This window comes from Lepidochelys kempii, chromosome 1 (assembly GCF_965140265.1).
Source record: "Lepidochelys kempii isolate rLepKem1 chromosome 1, rLepKem1.hap2, whole genome shotgun sequence".
NCBI lineage: Eukaryota > Metazoa > Chordata > Testudines > Cheloniidae > Lepidochelys > Lepidochelys kempii.
Window position 1 is genome coordinate 208,585,068 of NC_133256.1, and position 22,417 is coordinate 208,607,484.

Here is a 22,417-nt window from a genome sequence, read left to right on the forward strand (position 1 = left end):
ATTGGAATTCTGGGTTAAGCTCCTAATGCCTGATAGGGCAAAAACATTGTCGCGGGTGGTTTTGCGTACATGTCATCAGTCGCCCCTCCCTCCGTGAAAGCAACAGCAGACAATCGTTTCGCGCCTTTTTTCCTGGGTTACCCGTGCAGACGCCATACCATGGAGCCCACTCAGCTCACTGTCACCGCTTCTATTCTGGGCAAGTCTACTGTGGGGGCTGCTGTGATCCAAGAAGCCAATGTAATCATTGACGTTCTGTTATCAAGGGGTAGTGACTCTGGGAAATGTGCGGGCCTTTTTACATTTTAGGTGCATCATATTCCTGTCCTTTGTCGCTGGTGAAGAAGTCTTGAAGCCATACATTCCAGTCTGGTTGGCGCTGTAACACCCCATAGCACTTCTGTGGTTGACACATGTAACAGCTCCAGGGCTCTTGCTCTTTTGCCTTGGCTGAGGTACTTTGCCCTACCAGGACCTGCAAGCATTCGACACAGAAGCACCTGCAGCAGCTGGCATTGCTACACAGCAGCAGCTCCTTGTCTTCGCAGCAGACGGTGCAGCGGGACTGGTACCCGTCCTCGTTGTACATGTAGAAGAGCTCCAGGAATCGATCCCTGCAAGTCTGGCAAAGGCCCCCCTCAAACAGCGGGTGGAATGTGGCTGGGTTTTTAATCCCGCATGGTAAACAACTGTCTTCAAGGCTCCTGTTGTTGATGACTTCAGAAACCATTTGCTCCTTGCTGTTGTTGCAGAAGATAGTCTTTAGCCGCTTGGCTGGGGGTTCTGGGAACGTCTTCCCTGCCCGGCTCCTAGCAACCTCCAGGTCATGGTGTACAGCTCGTCAATAGGAGACCAGCTCATTAAATGTGGAGTGGTTGAAATGCTGCCTAAAAGCCATCAGACCCACCAGCTTGTCTGCTGAAACCTCTGAGAACTTCCCGTCCCCAAAACATTGCACCCAGCGCATTCCGGAGATTGCCTGATGTTTGGTTGTGACTCTGTAGGAGACTATGATTGCAGGCTACCAGGAGCTCCCCAATTCCAAAATCTTCCCCCACACAAGCTCCCCAATTCCAAAATCAACTATAGGCTGAGAAAGTGCAGAATGGTGGTAGAATGTGCCTTTGGACGATTAAAAGCTCGCTAGCACTGTTTGCTGACTAGGTCAGACCTCAGCGCAACCAACATTCCCATTGTTATTGCTGCTTGCTGTGTGCTCTACAATATCTGTGAGAGTAAGGGGGAGACGTTTATGGTGGGGTGGGAGGTTGAGGAAAATCTTCTAGTGTCCGCTTTTGAGCAGCCAGACACCAGGGCGATTAGAAGAGCACAGCAACGCAGGCTGAGCATCAGAGAGGCTTTTAAAACCAGTTTCATGACTGGCCAGGCTTTGGTGTGACAGTTGTGTGTGTTTCTCCTTGATGCAAACCTGTTTCCTTTGTTGATTTTAATTCCCTTTAAGCCAACCACCCTCCCCCTTCGAAATAAAGTCACTATTGTTTTGAAACCATGCATTCTTTCTTTCTTAATTTTTTTTTAAAAAAAAAAGAGATAACGGACAAGGTAGCCCAGGTGGGGTTGGGGAGGAGGGAAGGACAAGGCCACATTACTTATTGTAGCCAGACTAAAAATCAAACTGTTTGAATGACAGCCTTCTGGAGTGGAGTGGCTGGGTGCTAGGAGCCTCCCCACCCCCTGGGTTCTTGGGCGTCTGGGTGAGGAGGCTATGGAACATGGGGAGGAGGGTAGGCGGTTATACAGTGGATGCAGTGGGGGGTCTGTGCTCTTGTTGGCTTTCCTGCAGCTCCAACAGATGCTTCATCATCTCTGTTTGCTCCTGAAACAAGCACTTCATTATGTCAGTTTGCTCCCCCATTAGCCTCAGCATCGTGTCCTGCCTCCGCTCTTTGTGCTCACTGAATTCTTTCCTGGCCTCTGCCACTGAATGCCTCCATGCATTAAGCTGTGCCCTAACAGTGCAGGAGGACTGCATGAGCTCAGAAAACATGTCATTGCGAGTGCATTTTTTTCACTTTCTAATCTGCGATAACCTCAGGGATGGAGATGATAGGTTTAGCGTAGAAACATTTTATGCTCTACGATTCTGGGGGGACTCAAGGTTACCTGTGCTGCTGAGTTCGCCGCACTGACCAAACAGGAAATGAAATTCAAAAGTTCCCGGGGCTTTTCCTGTGTACCTGGCTAGTGCATCGGAGTTCAAAGTGCTGTCCAGAGCAGTCCCAATGGAGCATTCTGGGATAGCTCCTGGAGGCCAATACCGTCGATTTGCGTCTGCACTACCCCAAATTCGACCCAGCAAGGTTGATTTTTAGCGCTACTCCCCTCGTCGGGGAGGAGTAAAGAAATACATTCAAAAGCCAAAAAGGGCAAAAACATGTGGCCTGAATCTTCAGGCCCCAATGGTTCATAGTTTCAATCTACCATTAAGGGAACAACACCTACAGAGCAATAATTCAATGATCTGACAAGAAATTGTGGGTGTGCTGCAACCTGGCTTTAAGGGTTTTACTTTGTTTCTGTTTTAGGCAACCCTGCAATAAAAGTGTCTAAAATAGTTTACCCTTAAGACATGATAAATGAATTTGATTTGCTGTTCTATGTACAATCAACATTTAATCGTACCAGCTTAATGTAAAACCAAGGTGCTGACCTTCAGCTGAAGGTATAAAGTTTATTTTATTGTTTTGCTGAAACACAAGTAGTCATACCAATATGTTTTCTTGTATCTGACAAAAATAATGCAAAACCAATTTTAGTTTACAAACAATTAATGTTAATGTAGAAGATGTTGCCATTTTATATTTACATTGTTCTAGTCCTGGTTGGGTTCTAGAGTTTCAAACAAGGGCTGGGCCATAGGGCTGTCCTTATGCTCCTCCTCTGAACTGTTGCTGATTTAGTGTTGTTTTTGTAGGCACCTGAGCATCAGCACAGGTAAAGTAAACTCCATGTTTCTCATGGGGGTAGTGAAGGAATCTATGTTTCCAGATGTGGTCTCCAAACAATATACCCTCTCTCCTACTGTGATGGCTTCCAGGACAGTGTTATTCAACAACCCATGGTTAAGAGCTGGAAAGTGGGTTTCTGGCCTAGATACTTGGTTTGGCTGATTGGAGGCCCCCTCAATACACCCCAACAAAACCCCTTATCTGGGCCTACAACTCTAAATCAAGACTGACTGAGGGGAGCACAGATCATCTACAGAATGCTATTTCATATCCATCTTGCTCTTTGGTTGGTCCATAACAAGGCTCAGGGTCACAATTACCTTAAAAAGTAAAATAATCATCCACAGCACATGTCCCATAGCCCAGTCTGGCTGAAGGTAGCAGGTGTCTTCCAGAGCTATATGAGGTGGAAGAACTAGAGGCTTGAACCATGCTGCCTCAATCTAGGAGCCCTGTGCCTATGGCCACAAATACAGCCAGAGTGTACCATCCTTCCAGCACAGGTCCCAGGCATTTGAGAGGGAAAAGACTGGCATGGGGTCCCCCCAGAAAACCCACTCCAGATGGCACTGATGGGCCCTTGTGCTGGTCCTGGAACAGATCAAATTGCAGAGAAGGTCTTAAAAAGATGCGAGCTGGAGGGCCCGTGCTCCAGCAAGGAGATCAGATGCTGGCTGAAGCTTGTGAAGTTTTGAGTCCCCCTCACCTTCTGTCCCTGCCAACCACCCACCACAACCATCATCGCCTTTGCTGCTCCTTACCTGCTTGGATCAAGCAGGGGCCTAGTTTCCTGCCAGGTTCCACAGCAGCTTTTAGTGGCTAGAGGAGGAAATGCAGCTCCTGCCTATAGCTCAACCAAGTGTGTGACAGGCTGAGCTGCAGGGATGAGGACAAAGTTACCAGATGTGTGACATTTGGCAGCCCTGCATTCTCCCTACTGTGAAATGGGGCTAATGCCCCGCTTAAAGCACTGATACTGTTAGAAGGTGAGCAATAGTGGCAAGGCCAAAGGGTTAGGCAGAGCTGAAATAAGATCATAGGCTGAGGAAGGTACTCGGATGAGGATCTCAAATGTGAGTACCTCCGTTTACAGATAGATAAAGAGAGGTGCAAACAGATAAAGTAACTTCCTCAAGGCAACACATACTAGATGATAGAACTGGGAACAGAACTTAAGAGTCCTGACTCTCAGTCTCCTCCTCCATGCACTAGACTATGTTGCCGCCCATTAAAAATGGATCCCTTTCTGCTCTGAATTCACATACCCACTGGCATAAGTAACAGAAACACTAGCCAAGTTCCTTACATAGAAAGGCAAGCCACTCAGTTTAAATGGACTTTGTTTTAATTCACTTATTTAGAGGCAACTGTAATTATTTCCTTAGGGTGGTGGTGGGGGGGAGGGCGAAGATATACAACAATGCACCACATTGTTTTCATTAGCCTGGGGGAGAAAACACACTCTGTGTGTGTGTGTGTGTGTGTGTATACACATACAGAATAATACATCTATATATACACAATATATATACACACACACACACACACACTTTGCCTAGATTTGTTTACAAAATATGTAGCATTTTCATACCATCCAAAAAAAGTACATGATTTTAAATACATTCTATAGAGATGACGTTATTGGTAATTTACACTTAAAATCTAGCACAAAAAATCCAAATGACAAAACAAGATTTTGCTACTAATCAGTGCTTCTAGAAAGAGAAACAGTTCAAGTTACCCTTCAAGAAAGAGAGAAAGTAATTTATCATATGATGTAAATGCAACACAGGGGTTTTTTGTTTTGTTTTTAAATTAATCACCTAATTTAATCTCTAAAATTACAAAGAATTGAAGTCAATTTACAGGTCAAGTGCAGTAAACTAAATGTTCCTTGAGTACAAAGCAGCACTAGAGAGAGTAACGGGGAAGGTGGAGACTGATTGGATTAGAAAGGGATGCAACAGGTGGCTTTCTTCAATGACCACACAGGTCAGTTTCCATCCTAAAGCACAGGCTCAAATGAAGACTATGTTTAAAGAAGGGGTCACACAGAGCTGATGCTTAGGCCTTTCAGCAGTTTGATAAATGCTTTTTTTAAACCAGTATCCTGTGAGTGGTTGAAGCTCTTGCAGGGGCTTGTCATTGAATGAAGCCATAAGAAAGATCTTGTAGACAGTTCTGCCAGTAGGATTTACCACAGATGCATGACACTGTAGTAGGGGCAACTTTGGAAACATTTACCCTAGGGAAAATGTGTATTCCAAAGGTCCCAAATGGCTTGAGAGAATGTAGCCCAATGCAGAAAGGAGTAGGTAGCCCAAAGAATCCATTACATTCAGAAATTGAATTGCCACCTTTGCATTAGATGCTTATGATCCAAACAGGCTGCGGAGTCAAAAACACGCTGCTAGCAGAAGGGCTGACTATAGGTGTAAATTACAGCGGTCGTGCACTCAGCAATGCCTTACAAATGTGGCCTATAGGAACCATTTATCCCATGCTAATTCATCTGGGGCCATGAGAGTAGTGAGGGGAAAATGGAAAGATGGGAAGTAGTATCACAGTATACTTGTTAAACACACCCTGATCAGGATGTTTCTATTTTATCAGTTGGTTGGTAGGGGCATTAAACAGGAAGCTCTACTTCATGAGACTGAAAGTAGTAAGGAGAGCTATCACTACAGAGTCCTCCTCATGCTGACAGTTTAGCACACTAAGATTTTACATCAAATGGTAATTTACAGAACAGAAACCAGTTCAAGTTAAGCTGCATAGAATAATGTAAAGGGTGAATGAGTGGGTAGAGATATATCATCTGTCACTAAGCTAGTGAGGACCAGAGTCAGGAGCATGAAGTGAGGAAGGGTTCAACTTTAACAGAGGCCACATTGTATTAGGGACTGGGCAGTGTGGTAGTTTCTCCATTTTAGAAGCCAGTTACAAAACTTGCTTTTAGGGAGGTGATAAGACTGACCTACTCACAAGTCCTTTTTGGGTTGAAAGGAAAGAATGATAGAGTCCAGATCTCCAAAGTGGCCTGTAGAGACCAATTTGGGAGCTGTTTTATAATGGGACAGGTTCAGTTGTGTTCAATGTACCTAGTAACTAGAAAGCATGTCCACTGGAGGCTGTAGTTGCAGGGGACAGAGAGTTTACTCCAATATCTGTGAAGTGTTCCATATGCCAATGGCCCAGGCTGGCACATTAAGCAAAGTAATCAATCTGATACATTTTGTGCCAGGACTGAACACACCTCACAAAGGCATTCAAGGAGGCACCCAGGGAAGAATATGGGAAGGGAACTCAGGTAGATGGGAACAGTAAGGGGTTATGGAAAACACTGAAATCACTCCAACGGTGACTCAAGGCTTTACATGAGGACTGTCTGGGTGGAGGAACAGATAGGATGGGGCACCTCAGAGCTGGAAACCCTCCATGGGAGCCTCACACTGCTGGAAGATGTACTGTTGCTGGCTGAGATCCACTTGTGGGGCAATACTGCTGTCCTCGTCCTCTGACCCAAAGTAGTGCTCAATCAGATCAAAGGCCTTCTGATAGATATCCTGGTTCTCATGGCTCTGCAAGAATTCAATCTTATCCAGGCCTATATGGGAAAGAAGCAAACAAAAAGCAAAGGTCAGTCCACGGCAGACAGATATGTTCTCCCCATCCCACCCGCTACAGATAACAAGCTTCCGCACCTCCAGAAAGAGCTTTATCGCAGAAGCTCCTCTCTCCCACGACAACCAAAAAGACCAGGTTCCGTTACACAAGTTCTTTGTCTCCCATTGCACAACCAAATCAAGAACTGAAGCTCTGAGGGTCTGAATAGCAAAGCCTGGAAACATTTTCATGATTAGACTATGTCAGGGGTATGCTTGCTGTAGTAGTGTTCACACAGTGCTTCTGTGTGCTGGACCCATTACTCTGCATGTATAATGCAGCTGAACTACTGCAAACAGTGTTTAAAGTGGTCTGAAAAAAAGTGTGTGTGTGGGTCTGTCACCTTCTCATCTGCCTGTCCTCCAGCTCAGCAATTAATTATGTTAACCAACCCCCAAATCAATGCCATCCCCACATCAATTCTGCTCCCTCCATTCCCGCACTCATCAGTTCTGCCCCAAACAGCCCCACCTCTGCTCCTGCAGCTCCTGGGTACTTCACTTCCCTCTCCCAGGCATGGAAGGGCTGCAGTGGTGATCCCTTTCTCCCACTTCCAAGGCCAGTAGAGGAACAGAGGAGCTGTCCCATCATTCACAGGAGGAGAGTGGGGAGAAGGGAGCAGAACTGCTGGGCTCTTTCTGCTCCCTCCTCCTCTCCTGTGAGAATGGTATTGGTTCCAGAGGAAAACTCTGGCTGTTTTGTGCAGTAGGTCTAATTAGCTGCTCTTCCCCAGGAACTGGGCAAGTTGGGAAAGCAGCTAAGCAGAGGAGTAGTTCCCCAGGGCAAAAAGAAAAGGAGTACTTTTGGCACCTTAGAGACTAACCAATTTATTTGAGCATAAGCTTTCGTGAGCTACAGCTCACTTCATCGGATGCATTCAGTGGAAAATACAGTGAGGAGATTTATATACACACAGAACATGAAAAAAATGGGTGTTTATCATGCACACTGTAAGGAGAGTGATCACTTAAGATGAGCTATTACCAGCAGGAGAGTGGGGGGGGTGGGAGGGGAACCCTCTGTAGTGATAATCAAGGTGGGCCATTTCCAGCAGTTAACAAAAACGTCTGAGGAACAGTGTGTGTGTGGGGGGGAACAAGGGGAAATAGTTTTACTTTGTGTAATGACTCAACCACTCCCAGTCTCTATTCAAGCCTAAGTTAATTGTATCCAATTTGCAAATTAATTCCAATTCAGCAGTCTCTCGTTGGAGTCTGTTTTTGAATCATAGAATATCAGGGTTGGAAGGGACCTCAGGAGGTCATCTAGTCCAACCCCCTGCTCAAAGCAGGACCAATCCCCAATTAAATCATCCCAGCCAGGGTTTTGTCAAGCCTGACCTTAAAAACTTCTAAGGAAGGAGATTCTACCCCCTCCTAGGTAACACATTCCAGTGTTTCACCACCCTCCTAGTGAAAAAGTTTTTCCTAATATCCAACCTAAACCTCCCACACTGCAACTTGAGACCATAACTCCTTGTCCTGTCCTCTTCTACCACTGAGAATAGTCTAGAACCATCCTCTCTGGAACCACCTCTCAGGTAGTTGAAAGCAGCTAACAAATCCCCCCTCATTTTGAAGTCTTTTTGTTGAAGAATTGCCACTTTTAGGTCAGAAATCGAGTGACCAGAGAGACTGAAGTGTTCTCCGACTGGTTTATGAATGTTATAATTCTTGACATCTGATTTGTGTCCATTTATTCTTTTACGTAGAGACTGTCCAGTTTGACCAATGTACATGGCAGAGGGGCATTGCTGGCACATGATGGCATATATCACATTGGTAGATGTGCAGGTGAATGAGCCTCTGATAGTGTGGCTGATGTGATTAGGCCCTATGATGGTGTCCCCTGAATAGATATATGGACACAGTTGGCAACGGGCTTTGTTGCAAGGATAGGTTCCTGGGTTAGTGGTTCTGTTGTGTGGTGTGTGGTGCCTGGTGAGTATTTGCTTCAGGTTGGGGGGCTGTCTGTAGGCAAGGACTGGCCTATCTCCCAAGATCTGTGAGAGCGATGCGTCGTCCTTCAGGATAGGTTGTAGATCCTTGATGATGCATTGGAGAGGTTTTAGTTGGGGGCTGAAGGTGACGGCTAGTGGCATTCTGTTATTTTCTTTGTTGGGCCTGTCCTGTAGTAGGTGACTTCTGGGTACTCTTCTGGCTCTGTCAATCTGTTTCTTCACTTCAGCAGGTGAGTATTGTAGTTGTAAGAATGCTTGATAGAGATTCTGTAGGTGTTTGTCTCTGTCTGAGGGGTTGGAGCAAATGCGGTTGTATCGTAGAGCTTGGCTGTAGACAATGGATCGTGTGGTGTGATCTGGGTGAAAGCTGGAGGCATGTAGGTAGGAACAGCGGTCAGTAGGTTTCCGGTATAGGGTGGTGTTTATGTGACCATCGCTTATTAGCACCGTAGTGTCCAGGAAGTGGATCTCTTGTGTGGAGTGGTCCAGGCTGAGGTTGATGGTGGGATGGAAATTGTTGAAATCATGGTGGAATTCCTCAAGGGCTTCTTTTCCATGGGTCCAGATGATGAAGATGTCATCAATATAGCGCAAGTAGAGCAGGGGCATTAGGGGACGAGAGCTGAGGAAGCGTTGTTCTAAGTCAGCCATAAAAATTTTGGCATACTGTGGGGCCATGTGGGTACCCATAGCAGTGCTGCTGATTTGAAGGTATACATTGTCCCCAAATGTGAAATAGTTATGGGTGAGGACAAAGTCACAAAGTTCAGCCACCAGGTTTGCCGTGACATTATCGGGGATACTGTTCCTGATGGCTTGTAGTCCATCTTTGTGTGGAATGTTGGTGCAGATGGCTTCTACATCCATAGTGGCCAGGATGGTGTTTTCAGGAAGATCACCGATGGATTGTAGTTTCCTCAGGAAGTCAGTGGTGTCTTGAAGATAGCTGGTAGTGTAGGGCCTGAGGAGGGAGTCTACATAGCCAGACAATCCTGCTGTCAGGGTGCCAATGCCTGAGATGATGGGGCGCCCAGGATTTCCAGGTTTATGGATCTTGGGTAGCAGATAGAATACCCCAGGTCGGGGTTCCAGGGGTATGTCTGTGCGGATTTGTTCTTGTGCTTTTTCAGGAAGTTTCTTGAGCAAATGCTGTAGTTTCTTTTGGTAATCCTCAGTGGGATCAGAGGGTAATGGCTTGTAGAAAGTGGTGCTGGAGAGCTGCCGGGCAGCCTCTTGTTCATATTCCGACCTATTCATGATGACAACAGCACCTCCTTTGTCAGCCTTTTTGATTATGATGTCAGAGTTGGTTCTGAGGCTGTGGATGGCATTGTGTTCTGCACAGCTGAGGTTATGGGGCAAGTGATGCTGCTTTTCCACTAATTCCAATTCAGCAGTCTCTCACTGGTCACTCGATTTCTGATGTAAAAGTGGCAATTCTTCAACAAAAAGACTTCAAAAACAGACTCCAACGAGAGACTGCTGAATTGGAATTAATTTGCAAATTGGATACCATTAACTTAGGCTTGAATAGAGACTGGGAGTGGCTGAGTCATTACACAAAGTAAAACTATTTCCCCTTGTTTATTCCCCCCCTCCTTCCCCACTGTTCCTCAGACGTTCTTGTTAACTGCTGGAAATGGCCCACCTTGATTATCACTACAAAGGGTTTTCTCCCCCCACCCCACTCTCCTGCTGTAATAGCTCACCTTAAGTGATCACTCTCCTTACAGTGTGCATGATAAACATCCATTTTTTCATGTTCTGTGTGTATATAAATCTCCTCACTGTATTTTCCACTGAATGCATCCGATGAAGTGAGCTGTAGCTCACGAAAGCTTATGCTCAAATAAATTGGTTAGTCTCTAAGGTGCCACAAGTACTCCTTTTCTTCCCCAGGGCAGTATTAAAAATGTGCATTGCACACAGAGGCATGACAAAATCAGGCCTGGTAGTCTGGAAGCCACTACAGCATTTTCAGAAGCGCTGTCTGCATCTTATCTGTAACATCAAGCGGGCAGAACAGGATACCAAACATCAAAGTCCTGGACCACTACTGCATGATTAGTGTTGAGTAACTAATCGTAGAGGAGTAGCTTCGCTAGGCTGGTCACCTTGTACGTATGGATGATATGTGATCCCCAAAGCCATATTTTATGGACAGCTGAAAAAGGGAGCACTTACAGAATCATAGAATATCAGGGTTAGAAGAGATCTCAGGAGGTCATCTAGTCCAACCCCCTGCTCAAAGCAGGACCAATCCCCAACTAAATCATCCCAGACGGGGCTTTGTCAAGCCTGATCTTAAAAACCTCAAAGGAAGGAGATTCCACCACCTCCCTAGGTAATGCATTCCAGTGCTTCACCACCCTCCTAGTGAAAAGTTTTTCCTAATATCCAACCTAAACCTCCCCCACTGCAACTTGAGACCATTACTCCTTGTTCTCTCATCTGCCACCACTGAGAACAGTCTACATCCATCCTCTTTGGAACCCTCTTTCAGGTGGATGAACGCAGTTATCAAATCCCCCCTCATTCTTCTGTTCTGCAGACTAAATAATCCCAGTTCCCTCAGCCTCGCCTCATAGATCACGTGCTCCAGCCCCCAATAATTTTTGGTGCCCTCCGCTGGACTCTTCGCAATTTTGCCACATCCTCTTTGTGGTGTGGGCCCCAAAACTGGACACAGTACTACAGATGAGGCCTCACCAATGCCCAATAGAGGGAAATGATCACATCCCTTGATCTGCTGGCAATGCTCCTACTTATACAGCCCAAAATGCTGTTAGCTTTTTGGCAACAAGGGCACACTGTTGACTCATATCCAGCTTCTCGTATACTGGAAGGCCAATGTAAAAACAATATAAGGACACTCTCAAAGTTCATCTAAAAGGTGCCCAAGTTAATCCAAACACATGAGAAGCTGCTGCCAGATCAGGATGGTGGGTACAGCTGTTGGTCTGCAGTCAAAGCCATCAAGAATAGCAGAACAGAAAAAGCCAAAGAGAAGCGTGAGCAAAGAAAGCAGACTGTGGCACACCTGTGTGGCCATCTCTGCCTGATGAGCGGATACATCTGCGGAGCCCTCATTGGTTTACATTCATACAAAAGATACACTGGAACAAAATGACTCTCATACATTGAGTAGGAGAGGAGACTCCAACTGTGTCCAGTTTTGGGTACCAAACTTTAGGAAAAATGTGGATAAACTGGAGAGCAACAAAATGATAAAAGGGTTAGAAAACTTGGCCTCTGGAGAAAGGCTAAAAAACCTGGGCACACTTAGTTGATAAAAGAAGACTGAGTGGGGACCTGATAACAGTCTTCAGATACGTTGAGGGCTGTTAAAGAGAGGATGGGAATCAGCTATTCTCTATGTCCACTGAAGGTAGGAGAAGCAGCAATGGCGTTAATCTGCAGCAAGGGAGATTTAGGTTAGATATTAGGAAATACTTTCTAACTATAAGGGTAGTTAAGCTCTCGAACAGGCTGTGGAATCCCCATCACTGGAGGTTTTTAAGTACAGGTTAGTTAATAATCTGTCAGGGATGGTCTAGGTTTACTTGGTCCTGTCTCAGTGCAGGGGGCTGGACTTGATGATTTGTCAAGTTCCCTTTCAGCCCTATAAATTTCTACAATTCTAGAAGATGATACCTTCCCTCTCTGAATACAGCCTTTCCCTAAGCAGACCACAATCCAGCTATTGTTTAAGAAATTATTGCTCAACACAACTGAGCTCTTCAGCTATCATTCAGTATTTAATATCCCTGTATCATTTATCTTAGCATTTTATAGAGTCCATCACCATAGTACCTAAGCACTACTAATAAGCAAGCTGAGAAGCTCAGCAAAGATTGCCTCCAACTTCACTTACATGCTATTAGTATCCTGGACCATTACCAGTTAGGCCTCAGGCAGAAAAAGATACTGGGTGATGGCAGATTGAAGAGGATAAGGGCCAGATATGCAAATTCATATGGCTGGACCTCTTCATAACATTTAATATAGTTGGCTATGGAATCCTGCTGTTCAGTCTCACAAATATGGCAGGGATTAGTGGGACTGTACTGTGATGTGTTCAACTGTTTCTCTTGGGCTTCATCCAGACTGTCCTGATGGGCATAAACTCCTTCAACTTCAAATTGCTCACCTATGGGATTCAGCATTTAATGCTAAGAGGCAGGGAAACAGCATGAACTAAAATGCCAGCAATACACAGACGGCAGTCAGCTTCTCAGAGACTTGCAGGAACTAAAAGACAGGCACTGCACTGGAAACCAATTAGAACAGTACTAATGTGGAGACAAAACAAACCTGCAGATGCCCTTAACATTGGATTAACATAATTAATGTGAATATACTGAACCATCTGTGATCAATCTGGTTCAATTAGAATGGTCCAAATTCTCTGAACCCAATTTTGACAGTCCAGAAACCCAATGGAGGCAACTCCAAACTTGTCAGATGGAAATAGTACTAAGCCCTGGCTGGCAAGGAAATGGATTGCCCAGTAGAGTAAAAGGTCAGGGAACATTTCTCCCAACATACTGTCTGGAACTTGAGGCACCAAAACTACTCATTTATGTCACCTGGAAGGCTTCCAGGAATACTAAATATTGGCTAAATACTGGAAAATATGGATCCTTTTCCCCTCACTGACAGCTATTGTGAGTGTGCCCATATTATTTTCAAAGAGCCTCAGAAAAGAGAATAAGCTAAAAAAAAAAATAAATCACATACAGGAAGTGACTGTGTTCCAGACAGAAAGAGAGGGCCCTTTTCCAGGAAGCACAGTAGCGTTTCATGCATCCTCCAAGCTGTCTACGGTGCTTTGCACCCTGTCCATCAGCCCCCTCAGGTCATTAGGATCAAAGCCTACTCCTCACTAGTATCAGACTCAGAGGAGTGGGGTGAGTTCTCCATCCTGAGGACAACGCCTTTGCCTCTTTGGAGTGCTGGCATTTCAATGTTGTGGAGGATGTTTTAGATGTCCTGTTAGGGAGTACAAAGGAATCTAAAGGGGAAGGAGATTCAAGGCAGACACTGTAGAATGCACCAAGTCAGAGCAGAAGGCTGGATGGAAGAGGGACCTTGACTTCATGCAACTGATGAAAAAGGCTTGGAATTAAGGACCTCATTGAAGTACGTAAACCCCTTAAATCTGACAGTGAGGTTAGCAGGCACACGGTAGTACCCCACTGACCCTGTAAGCCTGAGGGAATAGGAAGAAAACTAGAATATCTGGCACTGCCTAAATGAGGGCACATGGAAAACGAGGGTGTACGGACCGGACTCCTCATTGTTTTTGTGGAAAAGGAGGGTGTATGGAAGGACCCAGAAGCAAAGACCTGGTATTAAAGGCCAGATAATTTACAAGCCCTCCCCCATCCCTGCCCTCCCACAACTGTAGGAGATAGTCAGACCCCAGAATATCTCTCACCTTGGCCCAGGGGGTGAGGAATCAGCTGTAGACAAGAGATGGCTGGACCTGAGCTAGAAGGTACCAGGATGCCCCAATAAGAAAGACAGCTGAAGGGTGGCAGAGACTAAGCCACACTGAATCTACAGAGCTGTTATTACAGCCCCAGGATCGAGTGGTATCAGCACCCGCCAGGAACCTCCAACAAGAGCAGCAGATCATAAGCTATGCTACAAGCAAGACAGGGAGTTGTTCCCTGCCTGGATTCCACAGACCAGAAGTGGGAGAAGGAGGAGGTTAGAACAAATGAAAGAGGCCCTGTAACTGTAGGATTAAATAACGGGAGCAGAGATCCTGAACTGCATCTGCTTATGAAGGAAAAATATTGCTGTTGAGTGCCACCAAGAAAACTCATAGGGTATGTCTACACAGGGCATGAAGCCCAGATCTGTGGGACCCAGACTTGTGGGCTCGTGTTTCCAAGCCCGTGCTTGAGCGTTCACATTCGGGCCTCACAACTGTGCTGGAGCATCCATACTGCACTACATGACCTGACTCAAAACTTCAGGTTCTGTAGGCATATACTATCATATCCCCAAGTTCCTGTGCCCTCATCAGCCTACGCTGTTCTGTGGTTTTCTCTATAAGGGGTTGTGAAAGAACTTGTCTGCCCATCCTGCGGGAGTTGGCTGGGAATGTTTTGGGTAGTTTTAGCTAAGGAATGCATCCAGACAAGCCATTTTGTGTCTGCACTCTTCTTGCAGCCAGGAGCCATCATGGATCCCACCCAGGTGGAAGAACTTCTCTATCTCATGCTCTCTGTCCTATTTTGGGACACAGGCAAAGCGTCTGCAAGATACTGATGGACATTTCAGTGGCAGTTTTTGAACTGTGGGAGGCACTTCTCAGAGGAGGATACTGACATGCCAGTTTCAAACCAGCTGATGCTGCTCATGTCTGCTGTTGCCTTACGTGCAGATTCCCTCTGCGTAGACTGGCACTTCTGGAGCAGAGCCACCAGCACAGACTGGTGGGGTCACATTGTCATACGGACGGGGATGACCAGCAGTGGGTCCAGAACTTTTGCATGAAGAAATGGACATTCCTAGAGGTTTGTGATCAGCTTGTCCCTGCCCTCCAGCACGAGGACACCCACATACGGACAGCCATGCTACACCAGAAGCAGGTCACTATAGCCATCTGGAAACTGGCTACCCCAGACTGCTCCAGGTCCATGGCTAACCAGTTTGCAGTTGGCAAATCAACTCTGGGGATTGTTGAGAGTCCATCAGGAGTGTGACTTACCCAAGGGTGGTGGGCATAAGAAACATTCCTGAAATAATTGCTGGTTTTCAGAGAATGGGGTTTTCAAACTGCTGGGGCCCTGATGAGATCGGGGAGGGATAGCTCAGTGGTTTGAGCACTGGCCTGCTAAACCCAGGGTTGTGAGCTCAATCCTTGAGGGGGCCATTTAGGGATCTGGGGCAAAAATTGGGAATTGGTCCTGCTTTGAGCAGGGGGTTGGACTAGATGACCTCCTGAGGTCCCTTCCAACCATGATATTCTATGTGCCTATAGTTTGCCCACTGCAAGGAACACTACTCCACCATTATGCGGGTTGACCACAGGGGCAGATTCATGGACATTAACATGGGATGCACTAGCAGGGTGCATGATGCCAGGGTGTTCCAGAGATCAGGACTTTATCTTAATTGAGAAAATAGGGCATTACTCCCACCAAATACATTGTTATAAATGACAGGTTTCAGAGTAGCAACCGTGTTAGTCTGTATTCGCAAAAAGAAGAGGAGGACTTGTGGCACCTTAGAGACTAACCAATTTATCTGAGCATTTCCACTGCATGCATCCGATGAAGTGAGCTGTAGCTCACGAAAGCTTATGCTCAAATAAATTGGTTAGTCTCTAAGGTGCCACAAGTACTCCTTTTCTTATTGTTATAAATAAAATTACTGTCCCCATGATTATTCTAGGGAACCTTGCTTACCCTTTGTTGCCGTACTGTGTAAAACCCGCCCTAATTTCAGAGGATCTGGCAAAAAAAGGTTCAAATGCACAGTCAGTTGCCGTAGGATGGTGGTAGAATGTGCATTTGGCAGATTTACATCCTATTGGTGCTGCCTTCAAAATAATCTGGGCGCCAATGTCACTAGTACAGTCTGTGTTATTGTGGCTTGCTGTGCTCTACACAATCCAACATTTTATTTCACACAGTTTATTTAAACGTTGCAACAATCAGTAATGCAGACCAGCTGCCATTATGGTGTTCAGCACAATAGTATAACCTAACTTTGACCCCAAAAAACCCACTCAAAAGGTCCATGTTGGCCTTTCTGGCACATTTTGGATGTACAAGCTGCACCTGGACAGGAGAGGATGAGTGCACAGGGTGCGTATGTCTGTTCCATGTGCCAGTGCTTGCCTGTGACATGCTCCAGGCACCCCCTGAATTGTCTAAAGGATGGGTGCTCTGGAGGGATCGATAGTGGTAAGGGGACTCAGGCTGTGGGTCTGGAGCAGAAGACACTGGTTGGTACTGGAGCCTGCAGTCTGGTAGCCATCAGCTGCAGTAAGTACTTGAACAGCTAATTCTGCTGCGCGCTATCTTCCTTCCTCAACAGGCCATCATGCTTCATGAATCTGTCTGCTATTCTTTCCTTGCGCTGTGCAGCCTCTCTCTCTGTCTTTCCACCCTGCAAGCATCTTTATCTTTTTGGTAGTTGAGCTGGGTCTCCTGGACCTGAATCTGCTAATTCATTTTTATTGAGCAGGTCTCCGATCCGCTCATCTTGGGCTCTTTTTCTCTTCCCCTGCTATGGATGGTCTGCAGACCCAGGCTCCTGGTGCCATGTGTTATCTCTGTGGCACTGAAAGGAGAAAGATAGAACATTATTTTCTGAGCATGGTAAAAAAAAATACAGTTCACAGTTTATTAAAGGAACAACTACTACTTTCATTCATGGTCAAAAGATGCATACTTTTAAATCAATGGGCTGTATTCTACTCTATTTACACAAAATGCTGTCCACTTCAGAAATCCTTTGGAACAGCAATGAAAACCAGAAGACATCATGTTAAGACACACGTACAAAACTCAATTCTAATTACTTCTCTATCCCCCTTTTTTGCGGGAAGACGGTGGAGTCTATGAGGGAAAGTTGGGGTGTGGGGCGAGAGACAACTTATGAGTGCTCTAGTTATAAGCAATGTTTGTTCAATCCTGTCAGGCAGGGCAAGCTCTGGAGGTCACGATAGCCATCTGTACTAAGGAACTATTTCAGCATCTAGTGACTTGGGGGGGAGGGATAGCTCAGTGGTTTGAGCACTGGCCTGCTAAATCCAGGGTTGTGAGTTCAATCCTTGAAGGGGCCATTTAGGAATCTGGGGCAAACACTGGGGACTGGTCCTGCTTTGAGCAGGGGGTTGGACTAGATGACCTCCTGAGGTCCCTTCCAACTCTGAGATTCTATGATTCTATGAATACCACATTGCAAAATGGAGGGGCAGGAGAGGGGGCTCATAACTTATAAAGTGGGACCTAATAAGTATGCCCTGTCCTGGAATGCAACAGACTGTCTGGAGTTCCTATTCCGTAAGAAGTCTACTTTCATCACCAGCCAGAAATGGTGAAAATTAGTGATAAAAATCAACAAGACACTGAATTTGCATGAAGATGCGGTACAGCCTCCTTGTTAGCACCCTGTATCCATGCAAACACCCAACTCACTGCCATTCATTGGGAATCCTAAATCTGACACGGCTCTGCAGTAGTTTAGACTCATGCGTTAAAGCCCGCAATGGACCAAACACACACCACAGTTTTGGCTGGACTCATAACAGCCCAGTTTTCTGGGAATCAATTCACAGGCATTTGGGAATAGTTTGTGCACGGCCGATTTATAAGATGTGCTGTATTACATAGGAGGGGTTTGTGAGGCTGTGAATTGTGGAGCACCAACCCATATACATACACCAATCAGCGAGTAACTAGTAAAAATTTCATAACTGGTTGTGTAATTTTTCCTCCTTTTGCTGTGTCCATTTTGACTCCAATGTGGCAGTGGAGAAGGTGGGGGGTGGACCCTAAGTGGAACGGCATGGGTCCCATTCTGATTGAAATGCACAGAAATCCTGGGTTGTATTAATAATTTAATAGACTCATAAGCTGGAAATCCTTCCCTATCATATACTAATAAAAACAAACATGGCAGCAGAAACTTACCAGGCTCTGGCACTTGTTCTGATACCAGTTCTGCAGGGTACTGCTCCATAGGGCTGTCCCCGAAAAGGTCCTCTGAGTACGGACACACAATATGCTGTAGCTGCTCCAGCACCATGGCTTCTTCGGTTACCGGTCTCAGCTCCAGTGTGACTTCTTGCTCTTTATCTGGCAGCTTGTTCTCCTCAGGTGGTGCCTGTAACATGGGGGTTATAAGGTCGCCATTGTCACTCAGCAGTGTCATGCACCACTGGGGCTCAGAGCAGTTCCCAGTACATGGCCAAATTCCTTGTAAAAGAGACAGGAAGACAAGAAGTCCCAGAATTGTCATTAGCATTCTTGACTTTCTGGTAGTCTGTCTCAGCCTCTTGATCCACCCTCTGCATTGATCTGCCGTCCAGTCGATCTCCAATGCTGCCAGTTGCTGTATATTATTTTTTATACATGGTTATTTTTCATGCTCTTACTGAAGTCAAATGTCTTGCTTGCCTCACGTCAGAGTTTAACTAGAATCCGTCTGCGTTCCTCTGGCCAGCTAGCCACTCACTTGATGCAGGACTTCATCTTGCTGCTGGCCACAGTAAATACACGAGTTCTGACTGTATTTGTTGTTTCCAGGTGAGCAGTCCACATGGAAATGAAGGGTTAAACATCGAGCAGCTGTTTTTAAACCAGGAAGTTGCTTCTGAATTGAAGGGCTCGGAAGCACAGCCCCAGGTGATTCAGGGATAGTGTTGGCAAACTCTCCAGATACAAGTCTGGTGACCCAGACCTGAGCTGCGGCCACACTGCAAAATGCTTCGGCTCTGAACCACATCACAGTGGGATTCAGGCTCTGACCTCCCCCTCTCCTCCCCAGCAGTGTCCACTGGACTGAGTCAAGAGGGGTTATTGACTCAAGCCAAACTAATTTCTGGGTGGACGGAAGGGGGCTTGGCTTCAAATCTATGTCTGAGATCTAACTTAGTGTGCTGTATAGATGTACCCATAATTGGCACAAACAGAGTAAAAAGTTAATGTGCATATACCACTGTGACAGAATGTATCTGTGTCCACACCCTACACACTCTTGTAATAATCTTTGTATAATATAGTCTTGTAAGGTATCATCTGAAAACTCATAATTTGCTGGTCAATATTGTCCTGATAAAACGTGTGGCAACAGTGTATATGAAGTTATAAGATTTCCCTGTACAATGTTATTAACACATATTCCAAACTAAGGTTGGCAAACAAAAGAAGGTGTGTTCTGCTTAATTTGCATTTAAGCAGTAAATCATCAAGAGTCATCAAGCAGGAAGGGAGTTCAAACAGAGGGGAAAACTTGCAGGGAATATCCTTACACAGACACACAGTCTTCTGAATCTCAGCTGAAAATGTTTTCCAAGAGGGGGACTGATACTATAACCAGGAGGAATCAATGATCCAAGGGACCCCCTTCTCTCTTTCAAGAAGGGGTCCTGATCTATGAAGTTTGGCCTGTAAGACTGCTGAGAGAGCTCGTGGTGAGAAAAACCTTGCTTTGAATTTAACCGTTTGTTAAGTTAGGTAATAGTTTTGTTTTACCCTTATTTTTCTTGTAACCATTTCTGACATATGCCTCATTACTTGTATTCACTTCAAATCTCTCTCTTTGTAGTTAAACTTATTTTACTGTTTTATCTAATCCAGCGTGTTTAAATTGAAGTGTCTGATGAACTATTTGGAATAATAAACTGGCATATTATTATCTTCAAGAAGTAACGGATTTAATGTATTTGTATTGTCTAGGAGTGGGCTGGACAGTACAGGACATATATTTCTGGGGGGAAATCTAAGATTGGGAGTGAGTTGGGATCACCCTGTACTATACCCAAGACTGGTAAGAGCCAAGGTGGGGCTGGCTGGCTGCAGCTCACACACAAACACAGCTGGGAGTGACTTACATGCTGGATGCTGTTTATGATCAGTCCAGACTGGAAGCTACAGCAGCAAAGAGGTGTAATGGGCACCCAAGGTAAGAAGGCAGGAGTGACAAGCTACTCATTAGTATAGGCTGTACCATGGCTATGTCACAACTTCCTCCAAGCTGTTTGTGGGCAGAGCTAAACCAGGAGTTGGAGCACAATGATGGATGGACACTTGCCTAGGAAAAGTTCTTTTTCAGGGGGTTACGACAAGTGATGATAATGAAGTACTCAAAGGCACAGCTCCCAGGCTGCTGAATAACCAAAGGGCTCCTGATTACTGCCATCTAACACCTATCCTCTACAGAGATTATGCTCTTACCGTATGCTTCTTCAATAAGAGCGCAGTAGGGATTAATGCCAGTGCCACTGCGCTTGGCTTCCTGCTCTCCGAGTCTCAGGATGTTCTCCAGCCCATTCAGTGCCACCTGCACAATCTTTGAGTCCATTACTGTAAGGAGGTCACAAAGCGGTTTGATACATCCCAGTTCTACTAAGTATCTGAAAAACACCATACGCAAATATGGTCAATCATTTGGATTAAGGTAACCTGTGTAATTTATGAGGCCGTACTGTCCAGTGTTTAGTGTAGAGGACTGAGAACAAAACAACTAGTGTGATAGACCCAGGCCAGTTGGGTACAGCAGAGTAGCCTTATTGGGATCCAGGAAGTGGGCGGGCAAAGCTCGCCCACTGCTAAAGGATCCCCCCCCAGCCTAAGTGGGGGATCCACAGGACCTGGAAAACCAAATAATTACCGGGGACAACTAATGAACAACAGGGACGGGAGTGCGGTCAAAGGGTCAAACGAAGGGAACCGGACGGGGACACCGAGCAGAGAACCCCGGACAGCGCCCACCGCTCCTCAAAGGCGTCAAGGGAGTCAGTGGACGCCGCCCAGAGGAACTCTGCCCGGAGGTGTGAATGGACAGAGGATCGGAAATAGGCCCGGCAGTCGCGGGAGACTCCATCGGCCAACCTCCTCACCCTGTTTTTATAGATGGCCACTTTAGCCAGGGCCAGGAGGAGGTTGACCAGGAGGTCCCGCGACTCAGTGGGGCCATGGACAGGGAGTGCATAGATAAGGAGGTGAGGAGAAAAGTGCAACCAAAACCTTAACAAAATATTCGTGAGGAGCCGGAATAGGGGCTGCAACCTGGTGCACTCCAGATAGACGTGCGCCAGGGTACAGCAGAGTAGCAGAAAGCAGATATACTGGCCACTGGATTAACAGTTTTCTGTCCCCTGACTGACCAGAGAAGGGGCTGCTCCAGGCTAATGAGAACACCTGACCTCAATTAATCTGCAAAGAGTCAGGTGAGGCCATTAAGCTAATGTGACCACCTGACTCTAATGAAGGCCCCTCTGATACTATAAAAGGGCTCACTCCAGTCAGGAAGAGGAGATACAGGGGAGAGGAAGTTTGGCTGAAGGGCTGGTTAATGAAGACACCCTCAAGTCATTGGTAAGGGAGCCCTAAGGTAAGGGTGAAGAAGGGAGAATCAGGAGAACTGTGGGGAAGTGGCCCAGGGAAATGTAGCAACTCTGGCAGTGAAAGGTTGGCTGCCAACAGTTGCTACCATTAGGGTCCCGGGGCCGGAGCCCGTAGTAGAGGGTGGGCCCGGGTTCCCCCCAACCCACCACTACAGAAACACCTCCTAGGAGGGGAAAACAAGCCCCTTTCAGGACAGGAGGCTAAACTGTTTTAGCATGAGGCTGTAGGAGCAACAGAGACTGTAGGAGTTCTCTCACCAACCTCCTTGCTGGCTTATGATGAAAAGGGCTCAGGAGACTATCCCTGGCCCCAGAGAGAGAAGGGCTATGTGGAGAGTTGCAGTGAGCCTCTGAAGCTAGCATAAACCGCCTGGAAGCACGGGACCCACAGGGACAAGGTCGGCGCTCTGCCACACTAGGTAAGATACTGACTCACTTGGGTAAAGTATCATCTATGTGGGCCTCCACCAACTCAGCTTTAAAAATGTAGAAACTGAGATTGCATCTGAGCAGGGTTTGTTCATGTACATAAACCAGGAAGAACAATGTACCAGGGATTGGCAGGCTCAGGGGGTTGGAAATGGGCCTTTGAACCATTCTTCTCCAGTTCACCAGTTATGAGTCTGGTACAGGTTTATTGGAAGTTGTTACATTCAGATTGCGATGGACTCTGTGAAATGAGCTAGGTGAAAGGAGAGATATTTCTGTTACAAGCACCAGCCTCAC

At 46.1% G+C, this 22,417-nt stretch overlaps 1 protein-coding gene across 8 annotated transcripts in view; it reads right to left on the reverse strand.

The window, feature by feature from the left end:
- Positions 1–2,678: 2,678 nt before the first annotated feature.
- KPNA1 (karyopherin subunit alpha 1) overlaps positions 2,679–22,417 on the reverse strand; it is a 181,911-nt gene continuing 162,172 nt past the window's right edge. For 4 of the 8 annotated variants that reach the window (XM_073310977.1, XM_073311047.1, XM_073310967.1 and 1 more), the window contains 2 exons: positions 20,520–20,698; positions 2,679–6,576 (listed from right to left, as the gene is read on the reverse strand). In XM_073310977.1, coding sequence (XP_073167078.1) covers positions 6,389–6,576; positions 20,520–20,698 — 367 coding nt within the window. In that variant the 3' untranslated portion in view covers positions 2,679–6,388. Of the gene's footprint in view, positions 6,577–16,019; positions 16,900–18,254; positions 18,448–18,590; positions 18,851–20,519; positions 20,699–22,417 lie in introns of those variants that run through there. The other 4 variants (XR_012154830.1, XR_012154829.1, XM_073310986.1 and 1 more) reach the window with 4 other exon arrangements.